This window comes from Vipera ursinii (assembly GCF_947247035.1).
Source record: "Vipera ursinii genome assembly, chromosome: 6".
NCBI lineage: Eukaryota > Metazoa > Chordata > Lepidosauria > Squamata > Viperidae > Vipera > Vipera ursinii.
Window position 1 is genome coordinate 41,977,412 of NC_139515.1, and position 19,666 is coordinate 41,997,077.

At 42.9% G+C, this 19,666-nt stretch overlaps 1 protein-coding gene across 1 annotated transcript in view; it reads left to right on the plus strand.

The window, feature by feature from the left end:
• Nucleotides 1-1,638: 1,638 nt before the first annotated feature.
• The window catches only part of TBC1D30 (TBC1 domain family member 30), a 67,539-nt gene continuing 49,511 nt past the window's right edge, over nucleotides 1,639-19,666 (plus strand). Inside the window, exons 1-2 of the mRNA XM_083365581.1 lie at nucleotides 1,639-2,197; nucleotides 5,158-5,322. Coding sequence (XP_083221707.1) covers nucleotides 1,825-2,197; nucleotides 5,158-5,322 — 538 coding nt within the window. The 5' untranslated portion in view covers nucleotides 1,639-1,824. The remainder of the gene's footprint in view (nucleotides 2,198-5,157; nucleotides 5,323-19,666) is intronic.

Below are 19,666 nucleotides of genomic sequence, written 5' to 3' on the forward strand. Positions count from 1 at the left end.
TTTCATTATTTAACTAGTGTATTTAATCAGCATATTATAGCCAGGAGTACCCATGAAGACTGGAGAATTTTGTATACTTCAAGTAGCTGCAGTACTATAAGTTGCAAATAAGTTCTATAGCTGTTAGGCATTCTTTATTTAATCAGCTTAATGCAGCCATGAAAAAAATCAGTCATAAATGGAGATTTCCTGGTCTGTTATTCTTCTAATCAAGATATATGCTTGGAATAATAACTCTTAGGCTGTATTTTCATGATAGTTACTTCTGATTAAAGAACTGTACAGAGCAAACCATAGTTAAAGTCTGCATAACATATTGAACACAATCTACTAGGTTAATCTGGGATTCAATGCATTTTGTAAACCCGGCCTTAAAATGAGGGTGAAGTAGAAATTGCATGAAAAGTGAGGTTTTATGTTGTCATGAAAGAGATAAAATTATGATCCAGACTTTAAATCAGGGGTGTCAAACTCGCAACCTCACATGATGTGTAGCGATGTATTGTGACTTTTTTTCCATTGCCAGCAATGGGGTGGGCACAGTTTCAGCATGACGCATCTGACCCACGGGCCAGCAGTTTGACACCCCTGCTTTAAGTGATGCTTGTTTTTAATTTTGTCAATGTATAAAATTTTTGATTTTTTTCTTTAAAAAGACCTGTATTTATAAGAAATGCATTATCCACACATTAGCCAAGTATGGTCACACAATTTTTAAATGTTGGCTTGAATAAACTGTTTAAATTAAGTATGGGTAACTATATTTTGTTTGTGCAACTTAAGAATTCCTATTTCAAGCATTTTTTTATAAATGAAATATAGGTGGATACTTCTGGCCTGCAGAAATAACATTTGTGCACATAAAATGTTTTGCTTATGTTTAGCTGGCATGAACTTTGCCTATGTTTATGGTTTAGTTTACGGCAGTGGCTGTGCTTTTACAATGTGCTTATCCTTTATTAATTTACTCATGATAAACTTGATAATCTGAATTTAGACAGCACAAACTAAACTATCACATTGGCTGGATTTATACAGTGTGCTGCATTATAATTTGGCCAATCAGAGAACCAGTCTGATCTAGTGGTTAAGATACCAGACCATAAACTGGTAGACTGAATTCTTAGTCCTGCTTTAAGTATGAAAACCAGCTGGGAGACCTTTAGATCAATCAAATTTAACCGAACTTGTTGCCTGTATCCAGAAAAATTGGATTAAGTAAATAATTGTTAAATTAACCTTGGCTTATGTTGTGCAAGGAAAGCTACTGTTTTGCTGTCCGTTCACTGTTTAATGATGTATGGTTTTCCTCTGCAAAATTATGCAGGTCAACCATAGCCATTAGCTGAAATATAATCATTTGTTTTTGCTACATGTACCAGTTTCAGTGTGACACCTGGATCACTTGCTCTAGTCTAGATAAAGCCCAGACTGGTTAGTTAGTGCAAAACCGGCCCGATCCCAGCTTCTGCAGCGGGAGGCTCCCTTTGAAGTTAGCAAAGGCCCGGTGATTCGAAGAGAGCTGATTGGCTCCCGGCAACAGGTGCAGAGCGCTAATTGTTTGGGAGCCACTACCTGCCAGAGGGGCGAGGAATGCAAGCCGAGAGTGTCGCAGTTTTATAGAGGCTGGGAGGGATGTGACGCTCTGTCGGCGCAGGTCTTCGTCGAACATAGGAGCTTTCCTCTTCCACCTCCGTTCCGTGGAAGACAAACCCGGAACTCTGGCCTGAGAACTGTTCAGGCGGCGACAGCGTTGCTCACCTCCTTCTCATAGAAGCAGCGGCGGGTGTCGCTGCTGCGCCCGAGGCGCGGAGAAGGAGCCCAATGGAGCTCACGGAGGTCGACTTGGGCGACAACAGGGAGGGCGCTGGAGCAGAAACAGGCAGATGCGTTGCGGAGCTGCCTGTTCGGAGCAGAGTAAGCAGCAACGCAGGCAGCTTGGTGGAGGACGAAGAGGCGGAGCTCGGCCGGAGTAGAAGGGCCAGTCGCACCTCCTCTCTGGTGAGTGGGCTGCTAACCGAGCTCTACAGCGTGGCGCGCGTACGCCACCGCGACAGCGTAGACAGTTCCACGGAGGCGTCCGCCGGCTCCGACGCCTTTCCCGGGGGGAGAGGCAGCAACGCTGAATCCCGCGTCCTGCAGGAGCTGCAGCGGAACTCAGGTCAGCGGCACCAGAGGAAATACCTGGCTCAGAAAGGTAAAGGATGCCTCCAAGGTTTCTCCTCGCTGAACCCCGTGTCGTCCTATCATGGGGAATGTTCCCCCGGCTGATATGCACAGCGAAGGCAGGAACAGGCTTCTCTGTCTGAGAGAAGAGATGGGCTCAGTCCAACTGCGCTGGGTGGTCGTTCTGGGAATAAAAACAGGGAAAGCAAGCAAGCATGTGACCCATCTGGAATTGGCAGAGAAAAGATAAAAACGAAGTGATCGTGATAAACAGAACCCTGCTGGAAGATAACGCACAGAGCCCCACTAAAATATAGATAAATGCTCAGTCCTGGTTGTGAGCTTATGGCAGGGCTGTAGGAATTCGGCTTGAGATAAAAGGTAATAAACAGCAGAGTCTAATGAGGATCGCAGAAATGAAAACCGTTTAAACCTTGATTCTGCTGCTTTATTTGCCCCATCCTCTCTTATTTGAAGGAAGTGTTTCAGTTAATTGAGACATATATCAGTCAAAGCAAGATTTTCTTGTTTCTTATAGGATCTCATTTTCTTAGTTTTCTGATTGGCTTTGAACATTACTCTTGTGCTCCAATTTCTTTCAGTTAAGCAGTGATCGTCCCTGCCCACCCCATGAAAAAAAAGACCTCACCTTGGACAAAGAAGAAAAGTTTTCCCAATATCTCTGCCCCTCCCATCAGCCAAGTTGTTTTCTCAAAGACTGATTATTTTCTTTTACATTATCCTTTATATATAAATCCCCATTCCACACCCCCAAAAGGGAAAAAATAAATGCATGAAACGCAGCCATTAAAATTTAGTATTAACGCTGTGAATTAATGCAAATCACAATATACATTTCACCTAAGCTATGTTCTTTAAGGGACGTGGTGGCTCAGTGGGTTAGGACGCTGAGCTTGTCGATCAGAAGATTGGCAGTTTGGCGGGTCGAATCCCGAGTGCCGCGTAGCAGAGTGAGCGCCTGTTACTCGTCCCAGCTTCTGCCAACCTAGCAGTTCGAAAGCACATAATGCAAGTAGAAAAATAGGGACCACTACGGTGGGTGGGAAGGTAACAGCGTTCTGTGCGCCTTTGGCGTCTAGTCATGCCGGCCACATGACCATGGAGACGTCCTCAGACAAGGGCTGGCTCTTCGGCTTTGAAATGGAGATGAGCACCGGCCCCTAGAGTTGGAAACGACTAGCACGCATGTGCGGGGGAACCTTTACCTTTATGTTCTTTAAGAATTGGTACTTGGATTTTCTTCCCTTCTCTCTCTCCCTCTCCCTCCCTCCCTCCCTCCCTCTCTCTCATTGCTTTCTTTTTTTTGTTTTTTTTTAAATTATAACCTCTGGGCAGGTTGCTTTTTACTGATGGAAAGTCTTTTTAAATGATGATTATTTAAATATTTAAAAATATTAAGCAAGCAACTATTCCTTATTCTGTCAGCAACAGTGACATGGTGATCCTGACAAGATTTTTACAAGGATCACGAGCCAAGATGGCCCATGTGAATGCTGAAAAGACACTTTAAAAAGGATAACAATGATCAGCCTCCTGATAGAAATGTGTATGATCACTCAGATTTCCCTAAAGAACTTAAGTAACACCGGCTGCCTGCAATTAGTGCAGGTTCGAGTCTCACCAGGCTCAAGGTTGACTCAGCCTTCCATCCTTCCGAGGTAGGTAAAATGAGGACCCAGACTGTTGGGGGCAATAAGCTGACTTTGTAATAATGCCGCTTGGGGGGGGCGAAAGCCCTAATAAGCAGGCATATACATAGAATGAAGGCTATTGCTAAGCACATTGATTTGTGCTTTAGATTGTAAGCCGCCCTGAGTCTTCGGAGAAGGGTGGGATATAAATGGGATTAAAAAACAAAAACAAAACAAAACTGAAATTTTCTCTCCGATTGAAGTTAATCAATTTGAGTTGCATAGAAAACTTTCTTAAAGTAGTGCTCTGCTATTAGCCTCTTGTTATTTAACATATTTCATTAGACTATAAACTCAGTACTGAACCTTCAAAGTATCTTTTCAGTAAAGTTTGTGCTATAATTTTTGTTAGATGTAGAAAACATTATTTTTTCCCTTGCTGTGTGTGTTGCTACTGCTTTTTTTTTTTAAAAAAAATTAAGTGTTGGGTTTTGTTAATCAGTGAATGATAGTTTGATACCTGATTTAGTATGTCTATTATCTACGGTTACTTATTAGTGATAAACCCCTCTTATTTGTTTTAACTACAGTAATTTCATGAACAGTCACCATATGCTAAATTAAATCAGTTTGATGTCTGCTTTTGTCCACTAGGGGGTACCTTATGAGTGCATGGAAGATTTTTTTTAAAAAGGTTTCCAGTACAACCTTATTTAATTAAGTAGAATTCTGTAAAAAGTATCTCAGTGTTTTTTTGTGTTTTGTTATATGTAGCATCTAAATCTTCTGGCATATTATATCACTATATAAAGAAAAAAAATAGAATTTTATATTTGAAAATTTCAAATTCAAGCTATAGTAAAATAAAATTGAGCCAATAAATTAAGATTCAGTTCTATACATACCAACCTTGGAGTAAAAGTATTTGAAATCCATGCAGTTCTAAAATTTATGCTGATAAATATTTTAAACATTTTAATTAAATAATTATTGGTAAAATTCAGATCCTCTAAAAATGTATTGAATGCCAATAATAGGTTTATTCACTTCCTGTAGTTTCAATTAAACTCAGCAAATTTGGATATGGTTTCAATTGATCATTGCCTTGCTTTTTTCACAGGAGTGATTCTAAATAATAACATTGATACCTATCATTTTTCTACAGTATTCTTTTATAAGACTTTATAGTATATATTACCTTACAATCATGCTAAGAATTTTACTGGGGTACCTAGAATGATAAGACCCTTTTGAAGAAAGCCATATTGATTATCAAAGAAGGAAATAGATTTTCAAGTTGAAGATTGTAGCCTTTGGCCCTTTTTTCTTTTCTTGACAGATATTAGTGAATTGACAACAGTAATATGGGAGTTGAATTACAGAATTTGTGTTCAGTCAGCAAAACTGCTTCGCCTTCTGAAACAAAAAGACAGACTTTTACATAAAGTCCAAAGGAACTGTGATATTGTAACAGCCTGTTTACAGGCAGTTTCCCCCAAACGACGTAAGTAGGATTTATGTTAATCCAGAAATATTATTTTATTCTAAATATGCTACTGTTGTATTTTCAAAATGTTTTTCTGGACAAGAAAAAAGTGTTTCTATAAACATTCTGTAGTAGTGTGGATAAGAAAGTCATATTTGGAGTTAAAATTTCTAAGGATTTATCTTATAGAATTGCAGTATATTATTGGTAAGAAATTGGTAAAGATTTTTATATAGTAGTATTTTCAGAACTAAAAGCTGATTGTACAATATATTTCTGGAGAAAATTTATGTTTTCAAATTGATAAAGTCCTGATGTTTATATAGCAAAATTTCAAGGCTCCATGCAGAACATATTTTCCAAGAAGGTCAGCATGAAGGTCAGTTTCCTTAGTTTTAGCGTGAAGGTCAGTTTCCTTAGTTTCAAGGAAACAGGAATTCAGTTATAATTTCTTCAATTTTAGAAAATATATTGGAAAATATATTTAATCATGATTAGAAGCTGTACTACAGCAATGAATATCACACAAGTTATTCTCATAAATGTTTTAAAGCTAACTGTCTTGTGTCTTTTTCATTAACATGCAGCATGGCAGTGTGCTATCCACAGGTACAGTACATAAACTAGTTTGAAGACTGCACTAAAATGAACTGGTGCATGCAACTCTCCATGTTAAATGTAGACTTTTTAATGCTCTTCCAGTTCTGATCTTGAGGGATGTGAGATTAGAAGTTTCTACTATTTGATTTAAGTAGCTGATTAAAATGTTGTACAGCATAATCCTAAAGCATGGTTCCTTGAAATAAGAGCCATTCTGTTAAAGAAAGCTTATTCCAGGAAAACGTGCATAGGTTGCAGTCTACACCACAAATTCTTTAAATATAAGTTTGGGTCATACTTCAGAGATATAGACTAAGCATAGCTAAGTTTTTTTTTTACTTTGGCAAAATAACTACCCTGCAAATAAAAATCAACTACCATGTTTCCCTGAAAATAAGACCTACCCTGAAAATAAGCCTAGCTTGATTTTTTTGGGGCGGGCATAATATAAGCCCTACCTCAAAAAGTAGCCCTAATGAAGAGCCCCCCCACTCCATCCCACCATTGCCGCTGCCACAAGTTGAGGTGAGGGAGGGGGGAGATGCCCCATGGGCCCTTCACCCGCTTACCTCAGGGACCCCCACAGCCAGGTCACTTCCCACTCAGTGACCTCCCCCTGCCTGTTCAATGACCTGGCTGCTTGCCCGCTTCTTCCCTTTCACTCCCCTCCCAAGCCGGACTGCCATGCTATGGAGGGTGGATGGGGGAGGCTCTGTCACCTTAGCCAGTCCCCTCCAGCATTTTTGAAGCCAGGGGGGAGTGACTGCAAAAGGCTCCACTGCCACTGCACAACAGTGTTCTCCCTCAATCAAAATAGGGGTAGGAAGAGGGAGCAGGTGGCCTGAGGTCGGAGGTAATTTCTGGTTTCAGCAAACTTCAGTAGAAAACTGGGTGGATTTTCCATAGATTCTTTGGTAGGTCTAATACAGGGGTGTCAAACTCAATTTCATTGAGGGCCGCATCAGCATTGCGGTTGCCCTCAGTGGGCCGGGTAGGTATGGCCAGTGTGGGCATGGCCTACTGGGTGGGCGTGGCTAGAGTGCATATGGCCTACTGGGTGAGCGTGGCCAGCTCTACATTGTTTGCATCAAGGGCACCTATGGGGGCCTGGGCAGGAGTGGGACAGATCTGAGGGTCTCTGGCAGAAGGAGGGTCTCTGGGCCAGGGCCAAGGCAGTGGGGGCCGTTCCCTCATTGTTTCCAAGATGGCTTCGCGGGCCACAGGAAACTACTTCGCGGGCCGCATCCGGCCCCCGGGCCTTGTGTTTGACATGTCTGGTCTAATACAACAGTTACAGGGTTTATAATTTGTTTAATTGGGAAAGGACCCACAAATTTTGGGCCCAATTTCTTTGAGGGTTGTAGCGATTGCAAATATTTAGTGGAAAGAAATACATGTTCCCCAATGTTGAATGGTTTTTGTTCATTTCTTTTCTGATCGGCCTGGGTTTTGTAAGATTCCCTAGCCTCGTATGGAGCCTTCCTGACTACTGGCCAAGTATTCCATAGTTGCTTAATCCATTCCTGTAGTGAAGGGATTTCGGGCTCTTTAAGAGGAAGTTCCGGAATGGCTACAAAAGTCTGCCCATTGGCGACTTGAAATAGGCTAAATCCAGTGCTAGAATGTATAGCATTATTATAAGCCACCTCGGTAAATGGTAATAAGAATAAAAAAATTCTTCCTTCCAGGGAGGTAGTGGATAGTGAAATTAAAATGGTGAAAATATTGAAACCACCTTGCCTGCTTGGGTGAAAGTTTCCTAGGAGTTTTCATTGCTTCTAGATTCTTATGATCTGTCCATACTTGGAACGGTATTTTATTCCCATCAAGAAAATGTCTCCAAGTCAGCAATGCCCACCATACTGCATAGGCTTCCTTCTCCCAGGATGCCCACCTTTGCTCCATCTCTGAAAGTTTTGTGGAGGTATAAGCGCACGGTTGTAACTGTTTCCCTTTGTTCCTCTGTAGTAATACAGCACCCATGGCCAAGTCACTAGCATCTGCTTGTATTATAAAAGGTTGCTCTGGGTCCAGGTGCTTCAACCCTGGTTCCATAGAGAAAAAGGGTTTTAGTTTTTCAAATGCCACTTGGCACTCCCCCATCCAATTGATAGGTTTTTTAGGTTTTGGTTTATCCCCTGCTTTAGGTTTTAATTTGTAATAGGAAGAGCAATTTGTGCAAAAGAGGGAATAAACTGCATGTAGAAGTTTGCAAGCCCCAGAAAACTTTGAATTTGTTTTTGAGTTTTAGGAGAAGCCCAGTCTAATACGGCTCTTCCCTTTTCTGGGTCCACCTCTATTCCCTGGTGTGAAATGCGATACCCCAAATAGTCAATGCAACTTTTGTGAAATTCGCACTTTGATAATTTAGCATACAGTTTAGCGGAGCGCAGTTTCTCTAATACAGCCCTGAGTAGTTTAGTGTGTTTGTCTTGGGATTCCCTTCAGTTTTCTGAGTGTGGGGTGAAATTTAACTTCACCAGATGGTGTAAGTGCTTATGTTGATCAATTTCTACCTCTTCCACCAGCAGGCACCAGTCATATAAACGTCCTGGGGCACCACAGGCTACACATGCATTGTAGAGATCCTCATTAATTCCATCCTGGAAGCAGCTTACCAGGATATTCTCTGGCCAATGGAGGCAGCTATGTAACTCCTTAAATTCTTCTGGATACTCTGCTACTGGCCGTATGCCCTGTTTTATTGTTTTTATACCTTTTCGAGCTTTTTTATCAGCTAGTCGATCTTCAAAGCGTCTGCGGAGCGCAGTCATAAACTAATTAAAATTCTGCAGTTCAGGTGCATTACAGTTATAGAGGATGACCATCCAGTCAGCGGCTGCCCTTTCCAGGGCTAACGTGACCACCTGGACTTTCTCCACATCACATCCTCCCATAAATCTGCATATACATGAACACTTGTGCAAGGAAGAAACCCAGCCGCTTTGGGTCCCCATCAAATTTTGCCCCAATTGGTACAGGTTTTGCTTCTACTGGCTGAAGCGGTCGCCCCCTAGTTGCCTGAGTTTGACACCCCAGGCTGTGGTCTGGGCTGTTGTGGCCCCTCTCTCTCTAGTTGCCAATTCCTCAACTTCTGACTCCCCCTGATTCTGCCTTGGATTTCTGGTCTTCCTCCAGCTGTAATTTGAATTCATCTAAGATTCTCCTTACATATTCCATTACTGCCTCCATAATTTCTGATTTTGGTTCCTCCTTTTCCCCTTTCTGTCTCGGGGACAGGGCTGGACCCCTTCTTCTTTTTCCTCCCCTTTCTGTTCAGGGTAACTTTGGAATCTCTCTCCTCCCAACCTTTGGATTTACAGAGTCCAAGGGACCATCTGGCTCGATCCCCTTTGTTGGACGGCCCAGCCGCTTCCATCTCCCTGGAGAGGCCTTCTTCACCCTTCAATTGTCGGAGGTCTCCAAGCCATTGCTTCAATGGGTACTCCTCCATATGTGCAATAGTTGCAGCTCCCCCAGTAGTGCAATTGTGTCTCCGGGTTGAGCGTCGTGCAGACTTCGCCTTCTGTAATGACCCACTTCAGCTGTTCTCCCAAGAATTTGAACTCTTAAGGCAATAACTGCTTCAAACAGGATTCTTTTATTTGGGGATCAGTAACAGTGGGGGATCAAGGTGAGGTCTGAGGTAAAAGTTCATAAACACCTTATAGTCACCGAAGCCGTAAAACCCTTCCCACCAAAGCCACTCGGGGATTTGAATTGTATCCAATCAGCTGGCGTCTTGGGGCGATCAGCCGTTGCTCTTGGTGCGTGATTTACTGGCTTCGCTGGCATCCGGCTTGTCGCGATCATCTTCGGAGAGCTATCATACCCCTCCCCATGCCAATCAGGAAAAGGAAACAGAACTGGTGAACAAATACAAACATGCAAGTAATGCTGCCCCTCCCTTCCCCCAACAGAATGGCAGGTCCAAAGATGGAGGGATAGAAGGAAAGTAATTAAAATAGGGAACTGTTTGCGACCTGACACCAGCTGTAGCTGGACGAGGAAGACCAGGGTCCCATTCACCAATGGTTCTGCAAAGTCCTTGAGGTTTTGTGTGGAGGAATAGATAGCTTCCCTCAAGGCTGGCCAGGTAAAAAATAACTAAACTCACCTTAACATTATTTTAAATACCACTTCAAGATGGCATTATTCCTCAGTGTGGTGAAGTGGACCCATGTGTTGTAATATTTAATTATTGGAATGGGAGAGGAGAGCTCCAGTTTCAAGTCCTTATTTGGCCATGGAGCAAACTTTGTGACCTGAGATAGACTGTCAGTCCACATGTAGCAGCAGGGCTGAGCCCAAAGAAGAAATAATAGAAAGTCTCAACTCTCTTCTTCCTGAAGTCCCCTGAATTTTATGCACCACAGCCTTGCCTTCTTGCTCTGGTATGCAGCTTGAAAATTATTATTGTCACCAGCACTTATCTTCTAGAGCAGACATGTCAAACACAAGGCCCGGGGGCCGGATCCAGCCCGTGAAGTGGTTTCATGTGGCCCGCGAAGCCATTCTGAAAACAGTGAGGGAACGGCCCCCACTGACTTGGCCCTGGCCCAGAGACCCTCCTTCTGCCAGAGACCCTCAGATTTCTCCCACTCCTGCCCAGGCCCCCATAGGCACCCTTGATGCGAACGATGTAGAGCTGGCCATGCCCACTCAGTAGGCCATACGCACTCTAGCCACGCCCACCCAGTAGGCCACTCCCACCCAGGCCATACTCACCCGCCCCCCTGAGGGCAACTGCAATGCTGAGGTGGCTCTCAATGAAATTGAGTTTGACACCCCTGTTCTAGAGAGATACCTTTACTTGGTCCCTGTCCCTTCAGCTTAGCATGGCTAAGTATCCCACAATTTTTATTCTTACTGTTTATTCTTACTCCAAAAATAGAAAAAAATGATGAAAAGTATCTCATTTAAAATCAGGGACATCTGCAGCAAGCCAAAATTTTACTCAAAGTGATGACATATGGATTACAACATCACAACACAAACACTGCCTCTTATATACTTGGATGCAATATCAGAATAGAAGTACTAAAGGGCAAAATTTACATTGGGATATTGTGCTGAACCCCCTTGTTTAGGTTCAGTTTAAGATTTAGATTTTACTGAATGCTGTTAAATGAATTTGAGCTAATTTGTTGTTTTTCTTGTTTTACCTCATTTTTTCAATTGTAAAATTTGGGATATTTGGGAGATAAACATACCTTGTTAAATAAAATGCTTTAGTACAATAATGCAGATCATTAGTCCATTGATTCAGCATTGTCTTAAACTGACTGGTTTTCCTCAGTCCTACCTCAATAGGCTAATAACAAAATCTGTAGTTTTTATCACTGGATCATGTCTTAAAAAGGGAGGCGGTGGCTCAGTGGGTTAGGACGCTGAGCTTGCCGATCAGAAGGTCGGCAGTTTGGCGGGTCGAATCCCGAGTGCCGCGTAGCAGAGTGAGCGCCTGTTACTAGTCCCAGCTTCTGCCAACCTAGCAGTTCGAAAGCATGTAAAAATGCAAGTAGAAAAATAGGGACCACTACGGTGGGAAGGTAACAGCATTCCGTGCGCCTTTGGCGTCTAGTCATGCCGGCCACATGACCATGGAGACGTCCTCGGACAAGCGCTGACTCTTTGGCTTTGAAACGGAGATGAGCACCGGCCCCTAGAGTCGGAAACGACTAGCACGCATGTGCAGGGGAACCTTTACCTTTACCTTTACATGTCTTAAGGTAATGCTGTTTCATTACCTTAAGGTTTCTTGGAATTGTTTTATGTTTACAAATAATTTACATGTGTGAATTTCTTAATACTAAGTCTGGTAATATTAACTAAATCAAGGATAAAGTTATGCTGAACTCTTTGAACTATTGCTGTTAACTGATATTGTATTGAAAAATATTTTGAGTTTTTACCTAGGAGACTTATCTTTTGTAGATATATTACAGCACTGTGTCAGGGCCCACTTCAAAACCTCATCCCAAGAAAGCAGAACTCATGGAAGTGGATTATTCCAAAAGGAACTTTTATTAGGAGAAGCTGATAGCAGGCATACTAGACAGGATCTGAAAATTTCCCACGCAGATCAATAGGTTAAAGTGTCCCAAGCAAAACCCCTCCTCATAGTTCGTCCGGTTGGTTCAAATCAGCCAATCCCCAAGTGTTAAGTCCATCATGGGAAACAGGAGATAACATCAGGCTGGCTCCAGTTGTAGCAGTGATGTTTAGGTGGCTCTTCCCACCTTCTCTTGGAAGCGCAGAGATAAACCAGTTGCTGGAGGATACATTCCTTTCTTCTTCCCACCTCTACTAGCTGACATCAAGGGCGAAGAAAGTTCAGAGAGAAATATTTCAGGAAAGCAAAATGTTACATTGTAGTGATAGAGGAAGTAAAGGCAATAACCTGCAAGCACTCCCCCCTCCCCTCCTGGAGTATGGCAGAACCCAGGAAGAGAGTAGAGTGAGAATTGGGTCAGAAAGAGAAATAGGAAAGCAATATAGATATGGGTTCTGACAACTGCTTCTTTTGTTAGACCTGGGTATTATATTTTATTTATTTATTTATTTATTTTTGGGACTTATATGCCGCCCTATCTCCCGAAGGACTCAGGGCGCCTCACAACAATAAAAATACAATAATACAAAAGTTTTAAAAAAGAATTAAACTAGCAGCCCCAATAATAAGTTAAAAACATTTTAAAAATCCCTGTCAGTCCAGGTCAGCCTTATGGAAAAGAAATGTTTTAAGGCTCCGGTGAAAGGACCGGAGATCCAGGGCCATCCGGAGCTCAAGGGGAAGTTGGTTCCACAGGGCTGGTGCTCCCACAGAGAAGGCCCTCCCCCTGGGGGTCACCAGCTGACATTGTCTAACTGACGGCACCCTGAGGAGGCCCTCCCTGTGTAAGCGCACTGGGCGATGGGAAGTCGTTCCCGGCAGTAGACGGTCCTGCAACTATCCCAGGCCTAGGCCACGTAGGGCTTTAAAGGTAAGTACCAACACCTTAAATCTCACCCAGAGGGCAACCGGTAACCAATGCAGCTCACGCAGGAGGGGTGTAATATGGGAGTATCAGGATGCTCCCATCACTACCCGCGTGGCCACATTCTGCACCAGCTGGAGCCTCCGGGTGGTCTTCAAGGGCAGCCCCATGTAGAGAGCATTGCAGTAATCTATACGGGAGGTAACGAGTGCGTGAGTGACCGTATGTAGGGCATCTCGGTCCAGATAGGGGCGCAACTGGTGCACCAGGCGAACCTGGGCAAATGCCCCCCTGGCCACAACTCCTATATTATCTTCAAAACTGAGTCGTGTATCCAGGAGGATGCCTAAGTTGTGCGCCCTATCAATGGGAGGTAACACCTCTCCTCCCACAACCAAAGATGGAACCTCTTGGACTAAATGAGATGCCGGTACGTAAAGCCACTCAGTCTTGGCCGGGTTGAACTGGAGCCTGTTCTTCCCCATCCAGAACTGTACCACTTCCAGGCAACGGGATATCACGTCGAGGGCATCGCTGGGTTGGTTCGGGGTGGAGATGAAAAGCTGGGTATCATCAGCATATTGATGATACCTCACCCCGAAACCACGGATGATCTCACCCAGTGGCTTCATGTAGATGTTGAACATGAGGGGAGAGAGGACCGACCCCCGAGGCACCCCACAACTAAGGGGCCTCGGGGTTGACTTCTGTCCTCCTGCCAACACCGTCTGCGAACAGCCTGAGAGGTAGGAGGAGAACCACCATAAAATGGTGCCTCCCACTCCCAACCCCTCAAGATGTCGCAGCAAGATACCATGGTCGATGGTATCAAAAGCTGCTGAGAGATCTAATAGGACCAGGACAGAGGAATAACCCCTATCTTGGGCCCGCAAAAATATCATCCACCAGCGCGACCAATGCTGTCTCCGTGCTGTACCCGGGACTGAAACCCGATTGGTACGGGTCCAGATACTCAGTTTCCTCCAGGACCAAAGGGAGCTGCCGAGCCACCACGCTCTCAACAACCTTCACAAGGAAGCGAAGGTTGGAGACAGGATGAAAGTTATTTAAAATAGCTGGATCCAAGGCAGGTTTCTTGAGGAGGGGCCTCACCACCGCCTCCTTCAAGGTGGTGGGGAAGCACCCCTCACTCAAAGAAGCATTAATAACTGCCAGGAGCCAGCCTCGTGTAGCCTCCCGAGCTGCATAAACCAGCCAGGAGGGACACAGGTCCAACAAACACGTGGCAGCACTTGATTTCCCCATGATCCTGTCCACTTCATCCGGAGTCACAGGATCAAACTCCTCCCAAATGTTATCGGCCAAACCCATCGCTTCCCCCTCGTCAGACACTGCCCAGTTGGAGTCCAGACCAGCCCGAATCTGAGCAATATATATCTTTTATATATCTTTCCATTTGACAGAGCTGCTGGGATTGATTCAGTAGACCACCAAGATTTTAAGATGCAGTTAGCAATCAACTGCTAAACGTAATTATGCGACTGAAAAAAATCAACATGGGATCATAGGACATAATATATTGTATACTGCAAATGTGTTAAAGCTAACTGGGTAGTCCTTAATGTATTACCACAATTGGGACAGAAGTTTCATTGCTAAGTAAGGCAGTTGTTGTGCCCAATTTTATGACCTTTTTTCCATGGTTGTTAGGCAAATCACTGTAGTTGTTAAGTGAATCATGTGGTTATTAAGGGAATCCAGCTCTCCTCATTGACTTTGCTTATCGAAAGTTGACTGGGAAGATCACAAATGGTGACCCAGGATGCTGCAAACGTCATAAATAGAGGTTAGTTACCAAGTGCCTGAATTTTGATCAAGTGACCCTGGGGATGCTGTAACAGTTGTAAATACAAGGACAGTTGTAAATCACTTTTTTCAGTGCTGTTGTATATCAGCATATTGATGATACCCAACCCCAAAACCACGAATGATCTCACCCAGCAGCTTCATATAGATGTTGAACAGGAGAGGCGAGAGGACCGACCCCTGAGGAACTCCACAAATAAGAGGCCTCGAAGCCGACCTCTGCCCTCCTGCCAACACTGACTGCGAACGTCCCAGGAGGTAGGAGGAGAACCACCATAAAACGGTGCCTCCCACTCCCAACCCCCTGAGACGCCGCAGTAAGATACCATGGTCGATGGTATCAAAAGCCGCTGAGAGGTCTAATAGGACTAGGACAGAGGAACAACCCGTCCCGAGCCCGCCAGAGATCATTCACCAGCACGACCAATGCCGTCTCTGTGCTGTACCCGGGCCTGAAACCCGATTGGTACGGGTCCAGATAATCAGTTTCCTCCAGGAACAAAGGAAGCTGATGTGCCACCACACTCTCAACAACCTTCGCAAGAAAGCGAAGGCTGGAAACCGGACAATAGTTGTTTAAAACAGCTGGGTCCAGGGCAGGCTTCTTGAGGAGGGTTCTCACCACCGCCTCCTTCAAGGCGGTGGGGAAACTGCCCTCACTCAAAGAAGCAGTTATCACTGCCTGAAGCCAGCTTCGTGTCCCCTCCCGAGCCGAATAAACCAGCCAGGAGGGGCACGGGTCCAATAAACGTGGTGGAGCTCAGCTTCCCCATAATCCTGTCCACCTCTTCTTATTATAAAGAAGTGATTTCAGATTTTCTTTTGCAGCAGTTATAAATATAAGCTAAATTCCTACTGTATGCTACAGTATTGTTCACTTTTCTCTATAATCTATCATTTCCTATATTGTGTAGGAGCAATATGGAAAACTTCTATAAGCTTCTTTGTTGCATACATGCTATCAGATGTGATCCTGTTTTTTTTCTTCTGAAGTCCATGTTTCAAGAAGAACACTATGTTGAGGGCCATTTGTTGAGTGGCTGAAACAAGTAAGATCAGGCCACAGTCAGAGGTCATTGGGGACACCCATTCATTTTTTAATCTTCTTGTTATTTGACTGTTTCTTTAAAGCAATCAGAAACTGAAATAAGTATGATCCAAATATATAAATTATCTTTTTTAGAGGATTGTTTGAAACTTAGCCAAACAACCAGGAAGACATAGGTTGTCCATTTGTTTATTTGCTATTTCCAAAAAAGGTTTCTAATTTTTCATACTTGGAAGTAATCAGTATAAAACTAGGAGCCATACATAACTATTGTATCATGTATTTTGCCGATATAATTCCTATTATATCAAGTTGCAAATTGCAACCTATTTGTGTGTTTCAAACCATCGTCTGAAGTGTAGAAAACCTAAAAGTCATCTTATATCAATTACTGCATCTGATACATAAAAATCCAATCTTGACTCTTTGTTTATGGTAATATCTACCATAAACAAGGACTGCATCATAATATGTATGTTATAGTTTTATCTTTATGACACAATTTTGAGAACTATATTGCCTATTTGGGGGTTTGAAAAACCCAATATACTGAATAGAGTTTATAGAAATATTTTTAAAAAGACTGATAAATGGAGTTACATGAAGAATGCATATCAAATTGAGCATAGTGCATTACATAAAATAATGTAAATAGATTTTTGATGGAATACTGTAGATGTCACTATTTTCTAAATCCTTAAGTGCATAAATGAAAAAGGATACACAGAGTGATTTTTGTTTTACTTTTCTGCAGATTTGACTTGTAACTAGGAGCATCCTTCAGCCTTTTTCTCGATATTGGTATTAAATATCAGTCTAAAATCCAAGTCGGTTCGTTCCCCCGTCCCTCCCTTTGTCTTTATTAAAGAGTGCAGCTTCTCCACGTAAAAGCAAGGCGCACATGCCGAGAACTGTTTTCCGATTGCCATGGTTATAGTTTTCTGATTAATTTTTATTGGTTAATTCCCCGGAGAGGAAGCCGGGAGAGTTCGCTTCAGACGGCGGTTACGTTTTCTGCCATCGGCGCCTTGTTGTTAAAATTTACGACGAGTCGGTTTATTTTTAACGCAAGCTCTGCTTGCTGGCAGTTGGCGGCAGAGAAACGAGAGCTGTCTGGTTTTTCTGTCAGGGGTGCTGTGATGGTGGTGGGCGGGAACATCCCTTTTTCTCCTTTGCCGTGTTGCGCCGCGCCTCGACTCGCTTTTCTCTCCTCTCCTCTGCACTGCAGAGGTCCCTCCAGCTAAGAGCCAGCTGGCCGCCTTCGTCGCCTCTTCAAAGTTGCTCTAATTCTCTCCGCCCTCAAACGTCGGCTCACCCCCCCACCCCCGAGCCTTTCTGAATTAGAAACGCCGAATGTCCGGATTGCGTCACTAGTCGCGAGTGTCGGCTGAACCTGCGGGAAGCTAGGGCGACCGCTGGCCCTGGAAATCCAGTGGATGGTGCGTTTGGCTCCTGCTTGTGGTCATCCATGAGGCAAGACAGACTGACGAGTTCCCTGAGGCGAGGGGGAAGGTGTTTAAAGCGGCAAAGCACCGGCGGAGGTGGCAGCGTGAGTACCATCCTGAGTAACGTGTTGAAGAAAAGGAGCTGCATATCTCGAACTGCGCCTCGCCTTCTCTGCACTTTGGAGCCGGGTAAGGGCTGCCGCAGGCCGTCCGGCCCGCGGTCTCGCGTGTTCCCTGCCTTTGTCGGAAAAAAGGGCGCTTCCTTGGTCTGCGGGAGGGATTTTTGGTTTTTCCGGAAGGTTTAAGCGCATCAAGATTTAATTGCCTGCGCTTGGGTCAGAGAGGAGGGGACTATTGAGGAAGGTAAATGCCCGGAGTCATTTTACTGCGCTTCTAACTGATCTCCGGGAATCGGGCAGGCCGAATTCGGGGTGGGGGAGGTGTTTGCTTAGGAACCCTGCGCGTGCTTGGCCAGGTGGTCGTGGTGATGGAGAAGGACGAGGAACAGCTTGATGGTTGCTACGCCCGTAAGCAGCGGAAAGGCCACTTTATTGAGCCTCGGTCAGGGAGCGGCGTGAGATTTCTAGAAATGGCGACGGGGCTGCAGAATTTCCCAAGGGCTGTTATGTGGAAAGGAGCAGACTTCCCATCATTACGTATTGTTTGAATCACTCCGAGAATAACATTCAATATCAAAACTCAACATATAGTATTGTCTAGTATAGCACATTAAAATTTCCTTCTAGCAAACGGGAATTAAAAAATGTAGAATATGAATATGAAATAGAAAATATGGTGCAACGCTTGAGAATTCAGGTTCTTTCCCCCCTTTAATTGGCAGCTGTTTAAACAGTCTGGATAATGAAAATCTTTCATGAAGGACTCTTGGTAAAGAACTATTGGAAAATAACCATGTAGAAAAACAACAGTAAAACATGTCTTTTACTGAAAATATTTGTGAAAAGCAGAAAGCATGGAAAACAAGATAAAAACTCATGCAGCAAATTCAAGCAAACTGATTTGCAGTAATCACCTCATTGTCATGTACTACTCTAGAGACACTATTTACATCTCAGTTTTTATTTTATTATACTTTATTGAGGTGATTGAGAAGTTGGAATTAATTTGTTTTCTTGTATCTAGTTGAATTACATAGCAAATTAAGTTGATAATTAAAACGACATCATTGATGTATGTATTCATTTGTGTATCTTCATTTGCTAGTAGAGATCTTATAATAGTACTTAATTCTATATTGGCAAAACTTGTAACCAATTATATCATTATCTTTAGACTAATTTAATTTGGAATCTCTTAGCAAAATAATTTACAACACTCCTGATCAGATTTTGTTGCATGTAGCAATTGTTAAAATCTTTTGAAAAAAATTGACATTAAGGATGTAAAATTACAGTAAGAACCATAGATTCTATTAATTGCTTTGATATGATGCAAATTATCTTTTAAGGAAATTAAAAACAATCTAATTTAACCATACACTTCTGGGAAATTTTGCCATGCTACTCAATTTGAGGGAATTATAAATAAATGGAGAATCTGATACTGTGAACACAAACTTCTCAAAATTGCTTTGAGTAGTTATGAGGAAAAAGGAAGAAGTATTGGGTATGTTTGTTGCCTTGCATTAACAAAAATATGCTGTAATAATTTTGTAAGGACTGTCAGATGATCTTTCAGCACTATTTGCTTGGACAGCGACATTCTATAACGGAGGGATCTTCCTTGGTTAATGTGCAATATCAAATGCACTACTATAAAGGCAGACTTCTTCAAGTCAAGCTTAACTCCTGGTGACTTGATGGACCATTCAAGTCTGTACCTTTGCAACTATTTGTATTAATTTATGTAGTTGATTACTGGCATATAAAAATTAATATTTCAAAATATGGATATAATTTTGAAATACTTCAGGGACATACACAAAAATGGGAAACATTGAACAAAATATTACATTTTAGAAGTTCTGTCAGTCAGTTTTGGGCTGCTATGTCCAGTGCAGGAAAACAAAGAAACAGTGCAACCCTCTTCTCCCAAGTTAACAGGCCAGGTAGTATTTTAAAAGAAACACTGAATTTTCTCAAAAGGACCACAATAGGATGCAAGGCTGCAGTGATAAATGAACAACATGGAAGTCAGCAACTCTAAAAAAATAGTGTAAGGAAGCAATGTGGAGTTTTTTTGGGGAAAAAGGATGATGATGATGAGTGCACTGTGGATGATCTTTTTTTATACTGATTGTGAAATTATCAGAGTGTCATTGAAGATGACATGCTCAGTGCATAGACAATAACAGAAGCATCCAAGAACAGTGCACACAAACCTAAGCTAGTAGACCAATCAGTATTGGTGTGTATTGTGTTGCATTTGAAATATACTTTGAAATCTCCATAAATACAAGGTTATAGAGAACACAACATGCAGAGTACAAGAGGATGAACTAAAAA